Source organism: Macaca mulatta, chromosome 3 (genome assembly GCF_049350105.2).
Source record: "Macaca mulatta isolate MMU2019108-1 chromosome 3, T2T-MMU8v2.0, whole genome shotgun sequence".
Classification (NCBI taxonomy): domain Eukaryota; kingdom Metazoa; phylum Chordata; class Mammalia; order Primates; family Cercopithecidae; genus Macaca; species Macaca mulatta.
In genome coordinates this window covers 5,014,745-5,037,550 of record NC_133408.1, presented here as the reverse complement: position 1 = coordinate 5,037,550, position 22,806 = coordinate 5,014,745, and the positions used below count along the sequence as shown (strand labels likewise).

General features: G+C 48.0%; 2 protein-coding genes and 2 long non-coding RNA genes across 8 annotated transcripts in view; 2 read left to right on the top strand and 2 right to left on the bottom strand.

The window, feature by feature from the left end:
• The window catches only part of UBASH3A (ubiquitin associated and SH3 domain containing A), a 46,503-nt gene extending 45,261 nt beyond the window's left edge, over window positions 1-1,242 (top strand). For all 4 annotated transcript variants that reach the window (XR_013414883.1, XM_015132822.3, XM_015132824.3 and 1 more), the window contains one exon: window positions 615-1,242. Coding sequence is in view for 3 of the 4 variants with exons in the window: in XM_015132822.3 (XP_014988308.3) it covers window positions 615-752 (138 nt within the window). In the remaining variant the exon portion in view is untranslated. The remainder of the gene's footprint in view (window positions 1-614) is intronic.
• Window positions 1,243-2,769: 1,527 nt separating this feature from the next.
• LOC144339635 (uncharacterized) lies at window positions 2,770-9,030 on the bottom strand. Its single transcript, XR_013414884.1, has 3 exons — window positions 8,895-9,030; window positions 5,071-5,292; window positions 2,770-4,129 (listed from the first exon to the last, which is right to left on the bottom strand). It is a non-coding gene; the product is annotated as an uncharacterized LOC144339635 (long non-coding RNA).
• LOC144339636 (uncharacterized) lies at window positions 7,850-20,530 on the top strand. The gene is made up of 5 exons (XR_013414885.1): window positions 7,850-8,154; window positions 8,413-8,649; window positions 10,857-10,984; window positions 14,992-15,475; window positions 19,010-20,530. It is a non-coding gene; the product is annotated as an uncharacterized LOC144339636 (long non-coding RNA).
• RSPH1 (radial spoke head component 1) overlaps window positions 20,423-22,806 on the bottom strand; it is a 22,188-nt gene continuing 19,804 nt past the window's right edge. The window contains exon 8 of one of the 2 annotated variants that reach the window (XM_077995161.1): window positions 20,423-20,808. In XM_077995161.1, the coding sequence (XP_077851287.1) occupies window positions 20,756-20,808 (53 nt within the window). In that variant the 3' untranslated portion in view covers window positions 20,423-20,755. 2 annotated transcript variants of the gene reach the window in all.

Here is a 22,806-nt window from a genome sequence, read left to right as displayed (position 1 = left end):
GCTCGGATCCCCCTGCCCGTTGGCATTTTTGTAAATTTCATCTGCCTGAGGAATTTCTAGACATTAGAAAGAGGATGGAAAAAAAGAAAAGCAAAAGACAAAAAAAAAGGCTTCACCACAAAGCTTTATTCTCACACATGCATTTCACAGATGAAGGGATGGAGGTCGAAAGGTTCACTTTGTGCTTTTCTTTTGGGTCTGAAAACTCAATGTCTGTGTCTTTTTGTGATGCGGAATGTGAGAACATAAGTCACTCCTTAAGTGGTGGACAGCAATCCCCACCTCGGCCTGCAGACCTTTGTGGTGGGGGCCGTTCTGTACATTGTAGGATGCACCACCTTGTAGGACCTCTGCCTGCTAGGTGTCGGCAGCACCTCCATCCTCAGTTGTGACAATCAGAAATGTCTCCAGAATTACCCAGTGTCCCCTGGCTAGGGGACATCCCCCATGGGGCACCACCTGGGCAGATGTTGGTGCCATTTGATGGTGGCAGTGCCAGCCTGGGCAGTCACAGACCCTCCAAAATAGAGGAGCGCCTGACCATTGGCTTTGGAGATAGTCTGAAGTTGATGGACTTGTAAGATATTAACAAGTGATTTAAAACTCCGTTCTAGATCCCTTCCCTGGGCATGTGCTTCTGTGAAGAAAATAAAGAGGAAGGAAAATGGGAGTTGGTGAACCCACCAGTGAAGACCCTCACCCACGGGGCGAACGCAGCATTTAACTGGAGGAACTGGATGTCAGGCAACTGAGAGCCATGGTGATGTTCTCATAACCTCAGAGTGGAGAGGCAGAGACCACGTGCAGAGGCTGGGAGATGCTGCTCTTTCCAGAGGCGTCTTAGTCTCACCCAATGTGATTTGTAAAAGCACAAGACGCACTTTTATATTCCGGAATATTTCCCTCCGGCTTTCGCCTTTGTAACTCCCATCTGTGGACCCATCCTCCACCAGCTCAGCTGTGGGAAGCACAGGGCAGATGGCTGGGTGAGGACACCACCCTGAAGCACGTACACCGAGTGTCTGCAGCTGGGGACACAACTGCTCGGGACTCTAAATTCCAGGAATTAAAGACTCACCACACACGAAGGATCTAACCACTTCATTTTCCATGGTCTGATCATTAAATTCCCAATCGTTTTTTCTTTTTCTGCGTCCATCACTCTTTAGCCATATCCACATGGGCTAAAACAGGTGTAATAGTCAATAAAATGGGCCCAGAATACCGTCTACCAGCTCAAAACTGGGTTGCTGTTCAGTGCTGTCAACACTCATGTTACTATGTCTCTGTGGTTGCTGTAACCAATGACTACAAAACTGGTGGTCATGGAAAGAACACAAAATTCACACACACACACACGCACATACACACACGCACATATGCATACACACACAGGCACACACGTGCACGCACACACACAAATACATGCACATACACATGCGCACACAGATGCACATGCACACGCACGCATGCACACGTGCAGGTACACAAGCAAGCACACACACACACAAACACATGCATACATGCACGCATGCAGACACATACATGCACACGAGCACACACAAATGCACACACTCGCACACACGCACATGAAGGCATACACATGCAATGCACACACACAAACACATGCACACACAGGCACACACATGTTCACATGCGCACACATACACGCTTACTCTCCTACAGTTCCGGAGGTCAGAATTTTGTCAGCAGGCTACATTCCTTCTGGAGGCTCCAGGAGAGGATCCTTTCCTTGCTTTTTCTCGCTTTTAGAGGCCACTTGCACCCTCCCTCCTCAAGGACGGCGGCATAGCAGTCTCCAAGCTCTCTCGATCTCTGCCTTCACAGCCACATCGCCTTCTGCCTCTGACCCTCCTGCCTCCCTCCTACAAAGGCCCTTGTGTTGACATCAGGCCCACCCCATAACCCAGGATGAATTCTCATCTCACGAGCCTTAACCACAAGTGCAAAGTTCCTTTTGCCACATAAAGTTGCATATTCCCTGGTCCTGGGGATTAGGACGTGAACATCTTTGAGGGTTATCCTGTAGCCTGCCATAACATACCCCAATCCTTCCAAGCACAGCAGAGCTGCTCCTACAAGGCCTCAGACATAGGGATTTGAGACACTCCCCTTGCAGGCCTTTTTTGCCTTCTCCTATTCTTGTTTCCAATCATGTACAGGAGAGAAGAGGACTTTGCCAGTGGGAGAAGTAGGCTCCCCCGATTTAACGGGGCCCCAAAAGAAGGGCCACCAGCAAAGTGGAGTCTTTCCATGATGGTTATGCTAAGGAAGCTGGTCCAGCAGGGGATGGGGTCTCCCCAGTGGGGAGTCTCATGCCCCAGCCCACAGGTCACGCCTGCTCCCACAGCCCACACGTGTGGTGCCTCGTGCTGCAGGCAGAGATCCTAGCATGGAGCAGTGACAGTCCATCGATCTTTCATCTTTTCTAGCCCCCTGATCCAATGCAGGTATTATTTCATGATTGCAGTTTGGGGCTGTGGTAGTGGCTCTGTAAGTGCCTTTTATGGTGTGAATGCAGAACCAGGGCAGGAAGGACCTGTGCTACACCCTCAGCCTCCCGCTGTGAGCACCCAGGCAAGCAGAGGGCAGCACACACAGGGAGCTCTTACAGAAATAAAGACGGTGAACACGGTGGGCTGTGATGGAACCAGCCCACATCGTGTAGGACGCACAGGAGGCCAGACCCAATAAAAGGTTCCTCGCTGTTTTAGTCAATCAAACACGACCTCCTGAGAAAAAGACACATCTGTCTGCTCCTTGTTTTATTTCGCTAGGGATGCAGTTTTTCTGTGTCCGAACATAAAGAAGTTTGAAGCTGGCACAGCCACAGAGAGCAGAGCATGCACCCCACTCACCATGGGAACTGGCAAACACTGCTGCAAGTCAGCCCCTCCAGGGCTCGCTGCTAAGAGGGCATATCATGTCCTCAGAATGAGGGCTAAGAAGCTGCAGGTGACGTGGACCCATTGACAGGCCGCATGATTTTACAGCGGTGAGCCTGAGGCACAGAGACTGTGTCTGAGGTCACCATGTGCAGAAGACTGAACTGAGCTTTAACGCAGAGCCCCTGGATCCCGGTGGAATTCCTTCGGATGAAGCGCCGTTGTTGATGTTTATCTGCATTGAATAATGAATGTCTCATTTGCTGTTGGAAATTACTTCTTGCAATCTCCTGAATGTGTGTGCAGCCGCTGTCTGCCAGCGCATGGGGGTTCTTCACGAAAAGTGACAGGTGTCCAGCTGTGTGAAAGGCCTTTGCAAGTTGCCACAGCAAACTCCCAGAATTATGATGTACTTACTCCTGTGTGGTTTCAAGTAAATGCCACTTTCAGTTGTCCAGTACCATTTTTTCCTAGGACTTAAGGCCACAAAAATAAATTAAGAAACACGCATGCACGTATGCCATCTTCCTGATGAAATCTTCAAACAAGGAAGTTCTCTAAGAAGTCATTAAAAAATTAATGATCTGGAAATGTCATGTTTCTCCTTCTCTCTCCAAAATGTATTTCTTTCAACCATTAACTCATTCTCTTTCATTGTGTCCCATAAAGAGACAAAACTGTGTGAGGACAATAAACCAAGCAATTTTCCAAAGAAGCTACGCACAAAAGCAATGTAAATCCCGAAGGAGAAATGCCTGCGAATGAGCTCACCGAAGCTCACTCTCCTCCCAAGTGTCTCCCCGGAGAGGCAGCCCGTTTTTTTGAGTTAGTGATTTTAGAAGACGCTGCATTTTCTTTGCCTCCAGCTATCCTTAAACCATTTTGTTCTCCTTTTCAGGTACTAATAGCACTTATTACCTAGAAAATATAACCAGACTTTGAGGAAAGGCAAGGGGCCCTATAAGTTATTTATTTTTTTGCTTCTCAGACTCTGGCCTGAGGACCAGGATTACGGGCATTGCCTGGGAGCGTGTTAGAAATGCAGGGCCTCAGGCGCCCCCATCTCCCATGTCAGCAGCTGTGTCTTAGCAGGATCCCCAGGGGGTTGCCTCACAGTCAGGGTGGAACAAATGTCCTGCCTGGTGTCCTGGTGAGTGGACCAGTAGGGGGCAGGTGAGGGCAAAGTTACTGGTCCTTCGACTCCAAAGAACTTGCAGCTTAGCCTGTGGAGAGAAAATAGCCCATTTGATGAAACACATCTGATGATGTAAAGGATTTTTGTACTTATTCCCACATATTTAGGCGCGGCAGCGTGCACACTCTTAAACCCGAACTTTAACATACTGTGACTTAGAGCCACAAACAGCAAAAGAGAGTGCAGGAACCAGAGCTCTCCAGAGAAACAGCCAGTAGGAAACAGGACCCACATCCATATAGATACAAACATACAGATACAGGCTGGGAGAGGAAAGGAGAGAGGGGGATTGGCTCACACAGTTACGGAGGCTGAGAATCCTCACCATCTGTAGGAGCTGTTGGCCTCCTGTCTGGAGGCCAGTAGGCTTGAGACCCAGAAAGAATCGGTGTTTTCATTCAAGTCCAATGGCAGGAAAAAGTCAATGCCTCAGTTCAAAGGCCGTCAGGCATGAGGAGTTTCCTCTTAGCCTTTTGTTCCATTCAGACCTTCAACTGATTGGATGAGGCCCACCCACCCTGGGGAGAGCCGTTTGCTTGACAATCTCCTGATTCGAATGTTCATCTCATCCAGAAACCACCTCATACACCGCCAGAGTGACGCTGGGTCAAACATCTTTGCACCCTGCGGCCCAGTCAAATTCACGCACGAAATTAACCAACACATAGAAATTCACCACATAGAGCTTCACATTGGGTGTTTCTGCCCTGGTAATGTCCTCCCATTACCAAGAGCCTGGCATTTGTCCTTCTTTTCAGGGGGTTTCACAGCCTAGCAGCAGGCCCTCTCATAGAGCAGCAGTCCCCAGCCTTTTGGCACCAGGGACAAGTGTCGTGGAAGACAATTTTTCCACAGACCAGGGTTGGGGTGGAGAATGGTTTTGAGATGATTCAAGTGCAATTACTTTTATTGTGCACTTTATTTCTATTATTACATCATAATATGTAATAAAATAATTACACAACTCACCATAATGTAGAATCAGTGGGAGCCCTGAGCTTGTTTCCCACAACTAGACAGTCCCATCTGGGGGTGATGGGCGACAGTAACAGGTCATCAGGCGTTAGATTCTCATAAGGAGCGTGCAACCTGGATTCCTCACATGCACGGTTCACACTCCTGTGAGACTAATTCCACCGCTGATCTCACAGGAAGCGGAGCTCAGGCAGTAATGACAGCAATGGGGAGTGGCTGTAGATACAGACGAAGCTTCACTCACTCACCCACCCACTGCTCACCTCCTGCTGTGCGACCTGGTTCCCAACAAGGGTGTATGGGCCTCTGTTACAGAGGACCCCTCCTGATTGCCCATGAGCCCGCCCTGTTGTCTGCCCAACCACAGCCCAGGCTCCATCCACAGCCCACGTTCCATCCACAGCCCACGCTCCCTCCTCAGCTCACACTCCATCCACAGCCCAGGCTCCATCCACAGCCCACGTTCCATCCACAGCCCACGCTCCCGCCTCAGCCCACGCTCCTCCTCAGCCCACCCTCCATCCACAGCCCACGCTCCCGCCTCGGCCCACGCTCCATCCACAGCCCACGCTCCCTCCTGGCCCACACTCCCGCCTCGGCCCACGCTCCCGCCTCGGCCCACGCTCCATCCACAGCCCACGCTCCATCCACAGCCCACGCTCCCACCTCGGCCCACGCTCCCGCCTCGGCCCACGCTTCCGCCTCGGCCCACGCTCCCGCCTCGGCCCACCCTCCATCCACAGCCCACGCTCCCGCCTCGGCCCACGCTCCATCCACAGCCCACGCTCCCTCCTGGCCCACGCTCCCTCCTGGCCCACGCTCCCGCCTCAGCCCACGCTCCATCCACAGCCCACGCTCCATCCACAGCCCACGCTCCATCCACAGCCCACGCTCCCGCCTCAACCCACGCTCCATCCACAGCCCACGCTCCCGCCTCAGCCCACCCTCCATCCACAGCCCACGCTCCCGCCTCGGCCCACCCTTCCTCCTCGCCCACGCTCCCTCCTCAGGCTCAGCACTGGGAAGAGTTCATCCTTCCTCACCGCGGCCCCCGTGTGTGGAGTCCGCCGCTCAGTCACCCACTCAGCAGACGTTTCTGAGGGAATGCCTGGGTGCCATTAGCACGGCTGGGACAGCCGCAGTGGGTCAGATACAAGCTCACTCTGCATGAGCTTATATTTCATTGGAAGGTGTGGGCCGTGGACTCATAAGCCAGAGAGCACGTAACGACACCTCCTCTGCCAACACGTGAGGTTACGAGAAGACATGGCGACAGACAGGGACGCCGCTGGCGGGCGCCATCTTGCTGCGGAAAGCTGACGTCACCCCTGGCTGACCCTCTGAGGTCCTGGCGGATTATTCTCACATCTGCTGAGCTAGTCCTCTTGCTTTGCTTATTCCGTAAGAATAGTGAACTCCTGTTTTTACCACTAGAGTTAAGAGTTTCCTCAGTCTCGAGACCTCATAGGAAGCCCCAGGGTTGAAGTGAGATGAACAGGGAGCATCTTCTACCTGAGCATACCTGGAGGCGACCTCGTGATCCACCTGCCTCGGCCTCCCGAAGTGCCGGGATTACAGGTATGAGCCACCGCAGCTGGACACTGTATTGTTATTTACTCACATACATACCTTGCCATGATGTTGCAGGGATGCAACATGAGTTTACTGCTCCATGCTCCTTCCACCTAACCACCCGCACTCCTGCACAAGCCTGACTCCAAGCGCAGTGTTTGATCATAACCCCATTCCATAAGTTGTTCATGTTAAAAGTGAATAAACTAATCTCCAGAGTTTAGTTGTGTATAATTCTATTTCAATAGTTGTTTTTACTGGGGTGGCAAAACTAATATAGTCTAGTTATTACACTCTTTATGATACTCATATAACCTCTGATTTGTCAAAGTTTCTAATTCTGTGGGCACTCATTTTTATTGTATTTGCAAAAAGCAGTAAAATCCAGGAATGCAGCGTACTCTTGTTCCAGACCAAGCTGAGTGTTGGGCACCTGTTTCTTGCGGCCCAATAACAAGATGCAGATGAACTGGGAAGGAGGAGAGTTTTTATTTCTGGAACCAGTTACAGGGAGAAGGCCTGGAAATTATCACCAGACCAACTCAAAATTACACAGTTTTCCGGAGCTTGTATACCTTGTAAGCTCTGTGTCTACATGTAAGTGTGCGTTCATCTAAAGACATAAGTGATTAACTTATTTTAATCTATAACTAAGGTCTGAGTCCTGAAGACCTTCCTCTGGAGTCTCAGTAAATTTACTTCATCTAAATGGGTCCAGGTGCTGAGGTGATTAACTTTATCTTGCCTTCTGCTAAATCACGGAGGTCTGGGGAGTTCCTTCAGACCTCCAATAAACTTGTTTGTGGAAGCCAGGGGAGTTTTTTTAACCCCAATAAAACTTGTTTAATCCTAAATGGGTCCTGTTAAGAATTCTTTCACTATTTTGTCATGCTTTAAGGTCCAGGAAAGGCCTAGGCAAAACCCTTGGTGGCTTTTGTTACATTTCAGCTTTTGTATAAGGGCACTGGCTTTTTTAAGCTTTTAATATTTAACTTAACCACTCGGTCAGTACTAAAACAGTTGTTGTGGAGGCCTGCATTAGTGAAACCTGGCCTGCCACACTCTGTTTTATATACTCTTAAAAATCCAAATTCTAGAAAATTGTTTTCAAATACATCTATTTTATGCAGCAGGTGTGTTCAGGATTGCAGGTGGAGAAAATGAAACTGAATGGATTTAACCATGCAGCACCAGTAACTACCAGGTAGGGGCTTCCCACCTGGAGGTGTCAAATGAAGCATGTTCCCTGCACTCCCTCATGCAATTCTCAAGATCCCAAAGCTAGCCAGCCGTGACGCTTATGCCTGAATCTGGCACCTGGAAGTTACCTGTCTTTGGACTGGACAGCTGTTACACTGAGCCATGAAAGCTGGTGGTTCTCAAAGTGTGGCCCCCGGTCTAGCAGCACTTGTCCTCACTGGGAACTTCCTTTGAATTCATATGCTCAGGGGTGAATCAGAAATTTGGGATGAGGCCTGGCCATCTGTGATTGGACAAGCTCTCCAGGTAATTCTGATGCAGCTCAGGCTGAGAATCATTGCTCTTGGGGAAGTGGCTTTGTAGAGGAATGTCACTACAGATTCAATACAAAGAATGGTCCTGGGAGGTTGGCCGTCAGGTGTTCATGTCAGGTTTGCTCAAAGGCAAGACTCCTATGTGACAGGAAGATGATCCTGTGACTTTATAACTACAGATGCGTGTGTGTATGTATCTAGGTGTGTGTGTCTATGCCATTTGTATACACGTGTTTTTTTCTTCCTACAGTGTGATGAAGAATCACATTGCAGGATCTTCACAGAAATTCCCTCTTGTGATCTGAGGCTCTGCAGAGCAGTGGCCCCTCCCGAAAGCAGCCCCAGTTTTCCACTTCCCTCCTGGCCCCACCCCTGATCATGGCTCCTGAGCATTTTGGGTTTTGCCCAGGGGCTCACTAAGAGCTCTGAGCAGGAAGTTCTCACTACAAAGATTCAGCTGTGGGAGAAAACCGTGTCATTTCCCCAGGTGAGGTGGGGTGTGAGGGCAGGGCTGAAGTGCCACTGGGCTCACTGGGGAGCTGCAGAGACTATTGCTTGCCTTCCAGGAGCCCTTATGCTGTGCCAGCTTCCACAGGACTGTGGTGGAAATGTGGTCAAGGTCTTAGGAGCAGGCCACACTGGGATGGTTCATGCACTGAGGGAGAGGTGTGGAGCCTCTGCTTCCAATAGGACTCCCAGGGATGCTCACAATGGCAAATGGGCTGCTGTTACCTCCTAGCACTGGACTCTGGGTCACCCGCACGTGTAGGTCACTTCCTTGCTGGTCGGCAATGGGGCACAAGTCACCATGGTATGCGTTGCTCTTCAAACTCTCTTCAGTGATAGCACAGGAGGAAGTGCAGGCAGTGGGCAGGGCATGTTCAGTGACGGCACAGGAGGAAGTGCAGGCAGTGGGCAGGGCATGTTCAGTGACGGCTCAGGAGGAAGTGCAGGCAGTGGGCAAGGCGTGGGGGTTCATGTGGTGCTTGGTCACTATGGCAACTAGAGATCATAGAGCCACAGTCGCCAGCCCCCTAGGGCACCTGCCCAGGGAAAAAGAGAAATGTAAAACCATGAGCATAAAATTAAGAATAGGTGTAGAGACCCAGCGGCTTCCAGGGCAGCTTTGAAGGGATCCCTCATCTCTCTGGTCCCAGGACACCTGTGCTGAGGCACAAGCATGGGCCTGATTGTTAGGGGGCAGCACTGAGGTGCCAATTAAATGCTCAACCCTGCCTGATCTCTTACAAGGAAAGGGTGTGATATGGCCCCACCCAAATCTCACGTTCAATTGTAATCCCAAGTATTGGAGGTGGGGCCTGGTGGGAGGCGACTGGATCTTGGGGGTGGATTTCCACCTTGCTCTTCTCGTGATAGAGTTCTCACGAGATCTGGTTTAAAAGTGTGTGGCACCTCCTCCTTCTGTCTCGTCCTCCTGCCCTGGTCATGTAGGACGTGCCTGCTTCCCTTTTGCCTTCTGCCTTGATTGTAAGTTTCCTGAGGCCTCCATGCCTTGCTTCCTGTACAGCCTGCAGACCCCTGAGCCAATTAAACCTCTTTTCTTTATAAATTACCCAGTCTCAGGTAGTTCTTTATAGCAGTACAAAAACAGATTAATACAAGGTGTCCGTGGGGAAAGACACAATGGAGAGATTTGGGCAGAGATGAAAAGAGAGGCTGGAAATTTGGAGCTGCCAATTCCCCTGAACCCCTGTTGTCTACAGAGGTGGCACCCCTTTGCTCTCCCTTCTCTTTCTCTCCTCTTTTCCCTTCCCCTCCCTTTTGCCCCCTTTTCCTCCTTTCACCTCCCGTCCCACATGGAACCCAACATTCCTCTGTTAAAAAGTCTTGCAATGACTGCACCTGGGGAAGCTGCATCCTGAGCTGATACCAGTTCCCCAGGACCCACCCCACACCTCTCATTGCCTGCAGTCCCAGAAAACAGTTGAGAACAGCAGAGGCAGGGTGAGGAGGCCCAAGACCTCCCTGGGAGGAGATTGCCTCAACATGGAGCTGCAGGTCCACTCTAGCAGGTAGCAGCTAGAGCCTGGGAGCAAGCGTGGGGTGGAGTCTGACAGCGTCTGCCCCACGTGGAAGAGAGTGAGCCTGGATTAGGCTGGGTTTCAGAGTTTAATATGTTGGCTCAAACCCTGAGAAAGTGGTTAATAATCCTCCAGGTTGGCTAATTGGACAAAGTTAATGGGATCGAAAAGCTTGAAATCCTGGCACACTATAGAGAACAGAGCTCAAAGTCTCAAGGAAATAGAAACATAGAAAGGCACCTACTATTTGCAACTGACTCAGACCTTCCCTAATATGCCTCTTCCCCAAGGGGCCCAGAAGAAGAGAGGAAATGCGTTGGTGGGTCCTTCACCAGCTCTGTGGACCGTCCTCTGTGGGCTGGAGGCAGTGCCACTCTAAGCACCAGAGTAGGGGTGGCTCTTAATCATCAGAGACAGGGCAGGTCTCAATGCCCCAAGAAGCAAGGGATGGCAGGTAACAGTTGTTTTGACCCATACTTGTCTATGGCAATGGGTCCTTGGTCACAGGCACCCCAGACATGAGACAGAGGCCTACTAAGTGCTGCTTGACATATTTAGGTGGGAAAAAGCTCAGGTCTGCTAAGAAGAATTCTGCCTCATGGCTAAGTCCCAGGCACCAGACTTCAAGGCAGTTATGCCACCTTTACCACAGGTTTCCAACATGAGGGCCCTTGAACTCTTCTATGGTGAGAAGCCATCTGTTTCCTGCTGGGAGCCTGACTGAGAAGATGGTGCCTTCACAGACCTCACATTTCAGTGAGGGGGAGAGTCAGCACAAAGGTAATTATGCAAATTAACACAGCAGGAAATTCTCCTTATCAGGAGATAAACAGTACAAAGTCGTGCACAGCACATCCTGTTAAACCAAAATACAAAGTAAATAGAAGTACGGTTTGATTTAGAGTCTATGTTGATCAATTAAATTAAAAATTATGAACATTGGTCCATTTTACCTTGTATTTTAAAAAGGTAAATTAGGCAAAATTGCAACTATGCCCAAATTCTTAAAATCATAGTTAAGTCAACATTAACGGTGGCAGTGGAGTTCTTATTACCTTTTCTGACTATGTTTTATGAGAGCAGAACGCCACATTTTTAACTTCATGTTTGACGTAATACATCATGTGTTCAGCAAGAGAGTCATTGTTACAAAATATGTATGGCCTTTGATTTTCCCCAGTGCTCTTCATCATGCTTTGAATTAAATTCCTTGTTTTGTCAGGGCTGGTTTGTTTCTGTTTGTTTGTTTTTTCTTTTAATGCCCTAAGTAAGGAAACAAAGGACTAGTTGTTGACAGTCTCATACCCTATTGTTACTTAGTCTCATTTTTCCAGAATCTCCTTTGTCAGTAGCTTTGTGTATAATTTGAGCAATTCCCCCAACATAACGTCAATCAATTCCGTGAAACCTTACAGCGTTTGCAAGATTGAAAATTTCCTTTTGCCATCCATTGGTGTTATATTTGTATTGAGTTGTGGAGAATTTGACAATCAGAAAAATTGATTGCCAAGCGCGTGGACACAACGGTCAGAGGCAGAGAGATGCTCACGCTAAACAGGGCGGGTGTTCAGTGAGGGTACAGCCTTTAAATGGTGCGTTTGTGGCAAATATTTTCAAGGCAGTCTGACCACTTTTGCTTCTCTACCAACTTTCTAATACAGGGTCCGAATAACGAATCCTTGGAGGGCATCCCTGGCCTACCCCAGCCCCGGGCACAGTGCCTGGCACACCTTTAGCTTTCCAGAAATAGTTATTGACTGGATGAATTGCAAATTATGGTAAATGGCATTGGAAAAAAAAAAAAAAAAAACTTCAGCCAAATTAAAAGAGTTTCATTGAGCAATGAATGATTTGCGAATGAGGCAGCCAGGGTAGGCTTAGAGATTCTAGCCACGTGGTGGAAGCTTATTTATGGACAGAGAAAGGAGAGTGACGTGCAGAAAACAGAAGTGAGGTAGGGATGCAGCTGGATTAGTTACAGCTCAGCATTTGCCTTATTTGAATGCAGTGCGAACAGTTGGCTACATTTGGCCGAAACTCAGTGATTGGCACAGGTGTAGGCTATGCTCTTCTTACACCTCCGCTTGTTAGTGTTCACGACTTACAAAGAAATCCGTAGGCTGAACTTAAATATGTAAGGAGGCTAAACCTGGTTTAACAGCATAAAGAAAAACAAAAGAGCTAGGAAAGAGGACACCAGAGAGGCCTTAAAGAGTCTAGAGGCAGGGAAGGCCTCTGTGCGGGGTGAAATGGGAGGAAGAGGCTGAGGAAAAGTGGAATATGGGGCAGGAGGTAGGGGTCAGGTTGGGCGAGGGCACCACGTGTGAATGTGAGGCAGGAGGGCAGCAAGGTGGACATGGGGAAGGCGCGATGACGTGAGCCCTGCAATGACGCTTGTCTCTGTAAACCACAAAGCAGCAGCAGTGGACAGGGACAGAGGCAGCAAACACAGGGCATAGTCCCCTCCCCACACTGGGGCCAGCGGCCCTCACATGTCACTAAGGAAGAATGACTTAGGAGAGCAGTGCCTGACCAACTCCAGCAGGGCCTGGGGTCCGTAATCCTGCTTGAGGGCTTCCAGAATTCCAGTGCTGCATGCTACTTTAGGTTTAGAAATAAAAGTATTCAGCTGGGCTTGGTGGCTCATGGCTGTAATCCAGCACTTTAGGAGGCCAAGGCAGGAGGATCGCTTGAGCCCAGGAGTTTAAGACCACTCTGGGTAACATAGCAAGACCCTGTCTCTATAAAAATAATGAGTCTGGCTTGGTGGTATTCACCTATAGTCCCAACTACTAGGGAGACTAAGGTAATAAGATCTCTTGAATTAAAAAGTTGAGGCTATAGTGGGCTGTAATTGCACCACTGCACTCCAGCCTGGGCAATAGAGTGAGACTCCCATCTCTAAAAAAAAAAAAGAAAGAAAGAAAAGCATTCTCATAGTGTGATTCCCTTGTACCTGTAACGGGTCCATTGCCTGATGCACTCTGCAAATCAATATGCCAAGACCCCGGGCTACAGCGGAGAAAGAGGCTAAATCATGGGGCTACCAGAAGAGAAGATGGCAGGAAACCTCAACTCCATCTCCCCAGGGAGTGTGGAGCTAGGGTTTTTCAGGGTTCTGGCATAGGCTGCAGTGTGGAGATTGTTGATAGGTTGGAGAGTGTGGAATGAAGCTGTGGACAGGGAGATGGAAAAAATGGTGTTCTCATCCTGACTTGGTTCCTGTTGTGGGGATCTTCAAACCGGTTGGCATCAGCTGTTCTGCTGGAATTCAGGATCTGCTTAAGCAACTCTTAAACAGAAGCCTTACGATTCTAACAGCAGAGAAGTTCCTAGATAGGAACAGTGGGGTGTAGATTGTTGGTATCTCATGCTATGGGACTTGCCCTTACAAGGAAGTGGGTCAAAGTGCAGCCTGATTAATGTTTAATTATAACAAGATTTCTGTCCAGAACTATTCTTAACCCTGAACCATGGCTCCACCATGATTTCAGATAGCAGCAGCAGCTCCCTTCACCCTCCACCTTTCTTTCTCCACCCGTTTCTATCTTCTGTCCCTTCCCTGCCTCCCTCTATTAATGGTGCCCTGACCACAGTTCCTCCCCTTTCTCTACTATCCACTTGCCCATTCAAAACCACCACCACAACCACGAAATGCTGTGTGCAGACCCAACTAGAGTGTCTTCTGAGGCTGGGATCTCAGGACAGGAGAACAGAGAAGTTATCCAGGGTCAGGGCCAGCCCTCACACCTGCTGGGGGAAGAGCAGGTGGAGTTGAAGGGTGTCTCCAAGGTGGAGATCCCAAAACCCCCTCTCAGGAAGGCATTGATGCAGGGTGGTGCTAGATATCCCCTAGACAGGCTCCAGTGAAACTGCCTGTGCAGTATATTATGACAGTAAGAGAAGTCTGACATCGTCGACTCCATCTTGCTTCTGACTACCATGTCATCCTTGGTCATTCCTGGGCATAGGCCAAGCTAACTTTGGGGAGAATTTATAGTTTAACTTGAAAGCAAGGATGATAATGGTCCCTTCCTAAAATTAACCTCATCCGTGCTCGGGAACTGAAAACCACCTTATAAGACTAATGAAAGACCACAAGAATAGGATTATAGGAGGGACCTGAATTCTGCTAAAATGTAGACATAGTTTCTATAATCCCTTCTTTCCAGGGGCCATGTGGGGATTTTCACAATTACTTCTATAAATAACATCACTATTGTAGAACCTATGTTTTTGTTTTTTGGGGTTTTTAAAAATTTTTCCAGACTGACCCCATGGGGATCCAGGACTTATGACTCAACCGGTCTTGTGGCCCCACCCAGATGTGGACTTAACACAAGAGGACCCTTTTCTGCACCCCTGTGATTTCATCCCTAACCAATAAGCAGCACCCATTCCCTAGCCCCCGACCCACCACACTGTCCATAAAAACCCTAGTGTCTAAGCCTTCGGGGAGAATGATTTGAGTAGTAACTCCAGTTCTTCTACGTGGGCCAGCCTCGTGTCAGTGACACCCTTTCACTACTGCAATGCCATGGCTCGGTAAATTGATTTTGTCTGTGCAATGGACAGGAAGAGCCCATCGGATGATTACACTGGCAGAGGGGGTGCTCTGAGGATGCCAATGCCAAGGAGACTCAAGACAGCTGGCAAAGGCCAGGAACAGCCCAAGGTGGTAAGGATATCTGAAACAGGAATCACGCACATCTTGAGATCAAGATGAATATCTTAATATTTCAGTTTATGATAAAGGTATTTGGTGATCGAAACTTTTCTCTACCCAGAGTCACGTGCTGCAGGCTCCATACCTAGTCAGCTCCTGCCAGAGCCAACTTTCTGCAGACAGCAGCTGTCCACGCTGGAGAAATTACAAAAAGCAATTGCCTGATGCCAGCGGAGAGTGAACAAGATGCAACCAATTCTGGAAGGGAGTTGACACTTGGAAGAAAGGAGGGCAGCGGAGAGCTTCTGTCATGAAGGCTGTGGCGGTGGCGATCATAGCCATGAGGAGTGCCCAAAGGAAAACAGAGAACCGCAGCCTTTCTGGTCTGCAGAGCCAGCGGACTAGCTCATGGCAGCTGCAGCTGATAAACCGCAAGTGAGCACCCAGGACAGAAAAGGCCACAAGGGGGAGCCTGTGGCTAAACTCTGCCCAAATTAGATCATCAGAACTTCAGCCTTTGGTGACATAAGCCCTCATCTGCACATCTTCCAGCCAAATGGAAAGTGAGCACTCCCAGTGCAAAAACCAAGTGCACTAGACTTCCAGCCACTGGCCTGAGCTCTTCCCCCAGCAATGACTCTCCACCGCTCCCAGCTGTCCTAATTGAAACTCAGAGTGGAATACCAAGGTCTTCTTGAAACAAACAAACAAAATTCAAACTTCTCATCAAGGACAAACTTGAGAAAACAGAAACCATTTGTTCTTGAGCCACAGATTAAGCATAACCTTGCTTCTGACAAAGGACAAAATGTAGAGGATTTCTATAATTCAAAGAACAAGACAGCTCAATACAAACTTGAAACATATTTGAACAGGCATTTCCCAAAGGATGATATACAAATATCCAATAAGTACATGCATGAATGCCCAATGCCATTCATATTAGCTAAAAAGGACACGATGGGGGCAACTGATACAATGTGAATATGCAATATGGATTACAAAAATTATATCAATGTGAAATTTCTTAATTTGACAATTATACTATAGTTATATGAGAATATCCTTGTTTTTACAAAATAGATACTGAAATAGGCATATCATACTCAAAAGGTTGTGAAGAAATGGTGTAGGTCTACTGTGTATTTATATGTTCTCTACATGCTATTCTGTCTGTCTCTCAGCAAGATGATAAAGCAAATGGGGCAAGATGCAAATAATTGCTGAGTCTGGTTAAGAAGTATAGAGGAGTTTCATTCTCTACTCTTGCAAGTTTTCTTTAAGTTCAAAATTATACAAAAATAAATTACAAAACATCAAACACACTAAAAAGTACTGAAGTTCTCAAGAACCAATGGAGTCTTGTCAACAGGACAAAACAGTGGCATGAAGAAGCTACCACTGGCCAAAGCTGTGTCTGTCTGTGTGTCATAAAGGAAAGTGATTGGAGTGGATTGAAACGCCTTGACTCAGTGAACATCCATGGGTCCATGGTGACTATACAAAAAAGATCCAGAACAAAGGGACTTGTCAGCTTTGAAGCATCTGCTAAACTAACACCTCGCTTATAAAATTGGTCATTCAAGGGAAAGAATGAAAGGTTTTATTCTGTTTTTCTAGGAGGAGCTGCATTTCATGGGAACCAAAGAAATCCATGATTTACAGCCTAATAAATTCAGAAGGAACAGTGGAGTTGGAAAAACACCATCTCGCAAACCATACTTGTCGTGGGCTGAATCATGACCCCAAAATTATCAGGCCCTGATCATTATCTGGGGTTAACTGCTAACAGTGGATCAAACAGATGGGCTATGCCTTAGGCTGTAATGAAGGAGGAAGTCTGTAGCACCACAAATGTGAATTCCAGCTAAGAACATTACCGTGAATCCACCAAACCTTTAGCTCTAGCTTCTTTGGCAGTAAGAAGTGCCCAGAGCTTGAAGAACAAGAGAGCCCAGATAAGCCCAGAAGGTGAGATATTCTGCCAGGCAGCCCGCCCAGTTCCTTCAAAGCCAGCAACATGAAAGGGACTGCACCGAATGAAAAGAACGGGGTGCAGGGATTTCCACGAAGCCGCCAGCCTCCAGCTTCAGACTCCGCACAGGCACAGGCCCCTTCCAAGGTCCAGACAGGGTGTCCACCCGGTCCTGTGTTTCATCTGTTTTGCAGAAGTGAAGCATTTTAACCATAATCGTGCCTCTGCCACTTTCACCTTTAATTTCAATCAGACATGTGTCCCCTCAGGTGGAAGGGCATTGAAGTGGCCACAGGCACCTTTCGAATCTGTTTCAGGGGGCACTGATTAAATCGAATCAAGGGTAGATGTGGGTGTCTGGGTTCTGGAGAGTATTTGTATATGCCACTGGTTTGCAGTAATTTTCATATGTAGTACAGTTGCTGCCACCTGTCCTGGAGTAGTATCACTTCCAGAAATACTTCTAACACCGATTTTGCTACTTACCTAGAATGGAGACATGTAAGTGCAGGATCAAAGGTCAAATCCCAGGATGACCCTGTCCTCCAGCTCCAGCAACATTGCATGTGGGAGTGTAGAAGAAACTAGGTTCGAAGTGCACCGAGTCAGAAGCTGGCCTATGGAGATTATTTCAATCATCCGACGTGGAAAACTGTAACAGTACACTGATGGCTGCTTCTAACCAGAATATATCCTGTCAGGGGCATGATGATACATCATATACTTTTTTTTTTTCTTTTTTGAGACTGGGTCTCAACTCTATTGCTCAGGCTGGAGTGCAGTGGTGTGATCACGGCTCACCGCAGCCTCAACCCCCTGTACTCAAGTGATCATCCTGCCTCAGCCTCCTGAGTAGCCGGGAAGCCAGGCTAATCTTTGTACTTTTTGTAGCAATGGGGTCTTGTTATGCTGCCCAGCTGGTCTTGAACTCCTGGTGCTCAAGTAATCCTCCACTCAGCTTTCCAAAGTGCTAGGATTACAGAAGTAAACCACCATGACCAGCCCATCATATCATATCGTCATATATATACGTGTGTGTGTATATATACACGTATATATATGTGTGTATGTATATATGTATATATGTGTGTGTATATATATACGTATATATGTATGTGTATATATGTGTATATATATGTGTGTGTATATATATGTATATATATTTTTTTGAGATTGAGTCTTGCCCTGTCACCCAGGCTAGAGTGCAGTGGCGTGATCTCAGATCACTGCAACCTCTACCTCCCGGATTCAAGCCTCAGCCTCCTGAGTACTTGGGATTACAGGCACCCACCACCACTCCTGGCTAATTTTTGTACTTTTAGTAGAGACGAGGTTTCACCATGTTGACCAGGCTGGTCTCGAACTCCTAACCTCAAGTGATCCGCCCACCTCAGCCTCCCAAAGTGGTGGGATTACAGATGTGAGCCACAGTGCCCTGCCCCTATCATATCTAATTTTGGATGAGAATCACCTGCAATTGGATTTATCAGCATGCCTGTTTGTCATTCGCAATCCTGTAGCAGTTTTGTGCATGGTGTTATGTTTGTATGTGAAGATGAATGTTTTATGCCCCTCAATTATCAGTAATGAAAAAACCACCCTAAAGAAACAGTGTAATTATCTTGCTAATATCCCTATACAAAATATTACAAAATTGTCGTAAAAAGAGGTAATCAAAGGGTATGCTGGAAAAAAAATGCAGGAAAAGACGTATTACAGAGTTGTATTAAGCAGTGAATTAATAACAATATTCTAATAGTTTTCTAGATTTTGTGCTGCTTATCCACTTTTCATTTGTAATTTTATTATAATTTATTTTCCTATTCTAAATAAACATTTGTTTTAACCTAATTTTATATTCATAATGCTGTATGCTCTTTCTTTTTTAGATTTTTTTTTAAATGTATTTCATTAAGCCAGGCATGGTGGCTCACGCCTGTAATCCCAGCACTTTGGGAGGTTGAGGTGGGCAGATCACCTGAGGTCAGGAGTTCGAGACCAGCCTGGCCAACATGGAGAAACCCCGTCTCTACTAAAAATACAAAAATTAGCCAGGTGTGGTGGCTGGCGCCTGTAATCCCAGCTACTCGGGAGGCTAAGGCAGGAGCAACATTTGAACCTGGGACAGGTTGTAGTGAGCCAAGATCACATCATTACACTCCAGCCTGGGCAACAAGAGTAAAACTCCATCTAAAAAAAAAAAAAAATTTATTTCTTTAGAGATGGGTATCACTATTTTGCCCAGGCTAGACTCAAACTCCTGGGCTCAAACAGTCCTCCAGCTGCAGCCTCTCGTGTAGCTGGGACTACAGGCTCATGCCACCACACCGGGCTTGTGTGCTTTGTCTAAGGGGGCCCTGTTCCATGAAAGGGCCATGTATGCAAAGTAGTCCCCAAATGCCAAAGGAGCCAAGAAACCAAAGGAGAAGGCAGACAAATCCAGCTTGTCAGTATGGGTTGATGTATTGGGGAAGTCACACATGGAAGCATACAGGACAGGTGACTCTCTGCACTGTTACTCCCCAGACCCGGGGCTTATATACCACAGGGAAAGAGCATACACGCTCCAGCAAGACAAAGGCAACCTTCAGGACAGCAAGAATGCCATGTGCACTATGGCCTCTAATTTGTGCGGTAACGTCAGGATTGACACGTTCTTACACTAGAGACAGAAGATAAAGCGGAAACCAGGAGGTGTTCATGGGACTGGGGCCGAGCAGACGTCAACGTGGTGGGTTAGCATCCAAGAAGGAGCCATTTTTGTCTCCACATGCCCCCTGTTTAGAGACATAGCCCCCAGATTATGTCTCTAAAGGACATTTTGGGGTGAACTGATAGTGTCTGGGGTGAGCTGTTTCAGGGTGAACTGAAGATATCAGGGATGAACTGAAAATGTCCTTGACATTTGTTAAACCAACTCGAAAGGACATTTTGGGGTGAACTGACGACACTTGCCCTCTGGGTAACTCAGGGGAGGGGAGGGTGCGTGAAGCAGAGCCATGCAAGATGGGGAGTCGGGCTCCCCTGGGAGGTGCTTGCTTACCTGCCCAGGAAGAAGGGGGCAGCCTGGCGCTGGGGAGAGAAAGGAGAGGCCGAGTCTGAGACAGTCCTCCAGAAATGTGAACGAGGTGCAGGTGGCAGCCTCCAGCACACTAAGAAACCGAAGCGTGTGCAAAACAGGCCAAAGCCTGGCCTGCGGGCGGCCCTTCTCCCCAGCCACCTGCAGGGCCCCCCACAGTGGCCTGGGCTCCAGACGGAGAGGGGAAGGAGTGGGAGGAAGCCTTGTAGGGCAGCGGGCTATCTCCTACCCGAGCCAGCCGTGTACGCATCACGCTGCATTTGAGGAGCATTGCATATGGCAATCCTCGTGTTCTAAGTGCTTCCTACCTCCCTTGTGGGAAATCTGAGAGAGAGGTTTGGGTACAGAATTACTCTCCCAGCTCAGCCAGAAGCCAGACTTCCATTCACCGTCTCCCGCAGAGCTACAGTTTTCTGCATCCAAGGAGAAGACACCACTGAGAAGCCGTGGCAAAACCACCTGGTAACCTTCAGTTTACAAAACTTGAAGCAGAGGCTATTTCAGAAAGAAAGGATAATAAAGAGGTTTATTTGCTATTGTAAACCAACTTAACACACAGCTGAGAAAGAGAGACTAAAAATCCTCTAATAAAGATTGTTAACTGACAGAAGCATTTTGTTTTTGTTCATTTTTTGAGACAGGGTCTCGCTCTGTCACCCAGGCTGGAGTGCAGTGGCGAGGGTCTCGGCTCATGGCAACTGCAACTTTCCAGACTCAAGCGATCCTCCTGCCTCAGCCTCCCGAAATGCTGGGACTACATGTACACAGCACCGCGCCCGGCTAATAACAGAAGCATTCTTATGACACAGTCTCCTCTCGGCTCACTTCATCTTAGTCCTGGAGGTCCAACTGTCTAGTTTCTTCTTCTTCAGAATTAATGTTTCCTGAAAAGAAAAGAGAAACATGAATATATCACATATTTACTTTGTTCTATTTTTTAAAGTCTTTATTCACTAACAGATCTTTTGCCAAAAAAAATTATTATAACTATTAAGCATTTATCAGTCAAAAATGGAATGTTAAATTTTATCTCATATGCATTTCAACAGTTTTTTCTTTTGGTACTAGAAATAAAATAAGTAAAATACATACTCAAAGTAAATGCTAAGACAAGACTATCCTCAGTAACATCAGTAATCCTCTTACGCCTGCACACCTGTCCAAAACAGCCAGCTTTGTGGATAAAACATGTAATTGCTTGGCTGTTAATTAAAAGAAAAGCAGGCTGGGCACAGTGGCTCACGCCTGTAATCCCAGCACTTTGGGAGGCCAAGATAGGCGGATCACTTGAGGTCAGGAGTTCAAGACCAGCTCGGCCAACATGGTGAAACCCTGTCTCTACTAAAAATACAAAAATTAGCTGGGCGTGGTGGCTCATGCCTGTAAACCCAGCTACTTGGGAGGCTGAGGCAAGAGAATCACTTGAACCTGGTGGCAGAAGTTTCAGTGAGCTGAGATCGCGCCATTGCACTCCAGCCTGGGCGACAGAGCAAGACACCATCTCAAAAAAAAAAACAGAAATTTGCCACATTCTTATAAGATGCTATATTTAAGTGTTTTGTGAAAGGTGGAGTTATTTTTTATTATTAATTAAACTCTATAACTTTCACTGTTGGGTATATTAAAGAAGAAATTAGTAGGGTAGGTCTCCAATGTAATGTGGGATTCATGATGAATACATGTTGAACTTGGATTATTTTGATAAATGTTCTGCCAACTAAGCCTATTTTGTATTACTCCCTTTTCACTTAGGGCCCTCCTGACACTGTGGCCTGGGTGACCCTTTGCTGGGGGCTGTCCTGGGCCCTGAAGGGTATTCAGCACCGTCCCTGGCCTCCACCCACGAAGATGCCAGCAGCATCTCCCTCACCATCCTCCCAAGTCTCCAGACATTGCAAATGTCCCCTGGAGCCCCCAAAACCACTGAGTTAAGGGGGTGTTCCCTCTGTCCAAGGCTGGTGCATGAACCCACAGTCTCAGACGCCCGCTGGTACTGGGCATCATCCACTGGGTCCCACCTCTCCCAGTCTGGTTTTCAGGATTCCTCCTGCTCCAGGCCCCCCATGATCTCCTCCACCAAAGTTTCTGGGGCCTCCTGCCTTGCCTGGCTCCAGGGTACCAATCCTCATTGCCCCAGAGAAGCTCAGAAAGCAAGCCTGATACAGGCAATCCCTACAGCCCCCAGAGGTCCCGTCCACTGGGCTCAGCATCAGGTTCAAAGGCTATCCGGTTCCAAGGGAAAGGGGCCACCTCCCTACCTCCCACTCCTCTGCTGTCAGACTCTGCTCTCTGCCTGGAATTTCCTTCCTGGTTTCACCCATTCCTTGCCACCTCCCTCCCAGCTAACCCAGAGTATCCTGGTCCTGCCCCAGGTGAGTCATTACCTCTCCTGCGTAGATGGTAACACGTCCCTGTCACTGCAGGGAACTCACTGATTCCTTTATTCCAGCTTCCCATTAGGTATTGAAGGGTGAGAGCCCAGCCCCTCACTTCCACACTGCCTATCAAACCCAGTGTCTCCCCCTCCAGCTGTGCTCCACGTGGCTCAGGACTGACATCTGTGGGCACAGCTGGATGATGCTCTGACACCGTGCATACTCTAGCCACGCAGCCCTGACAGAATCCTGTGGACCCCCTACCCACCGGGGCTCACTCTGTCCACCCTGTGCAAGTCAGAGAAGCAGAGACCATGCTCACTGGCAAAGCCAGGTTTCCACCTGACCCCACGTTGCGCCTCAGCACCGCCTCACTGAGTGCGTCGCTACAGCGCTCAGGGCAATTACCGATCGTGAAAGTCTATGCGTGCTTCAAGCATCTAAGAGAAAACGCTTTATGTGATTTCATTATTTCAGGTATTATTTTCAAAGGAATGGGAAGTATAT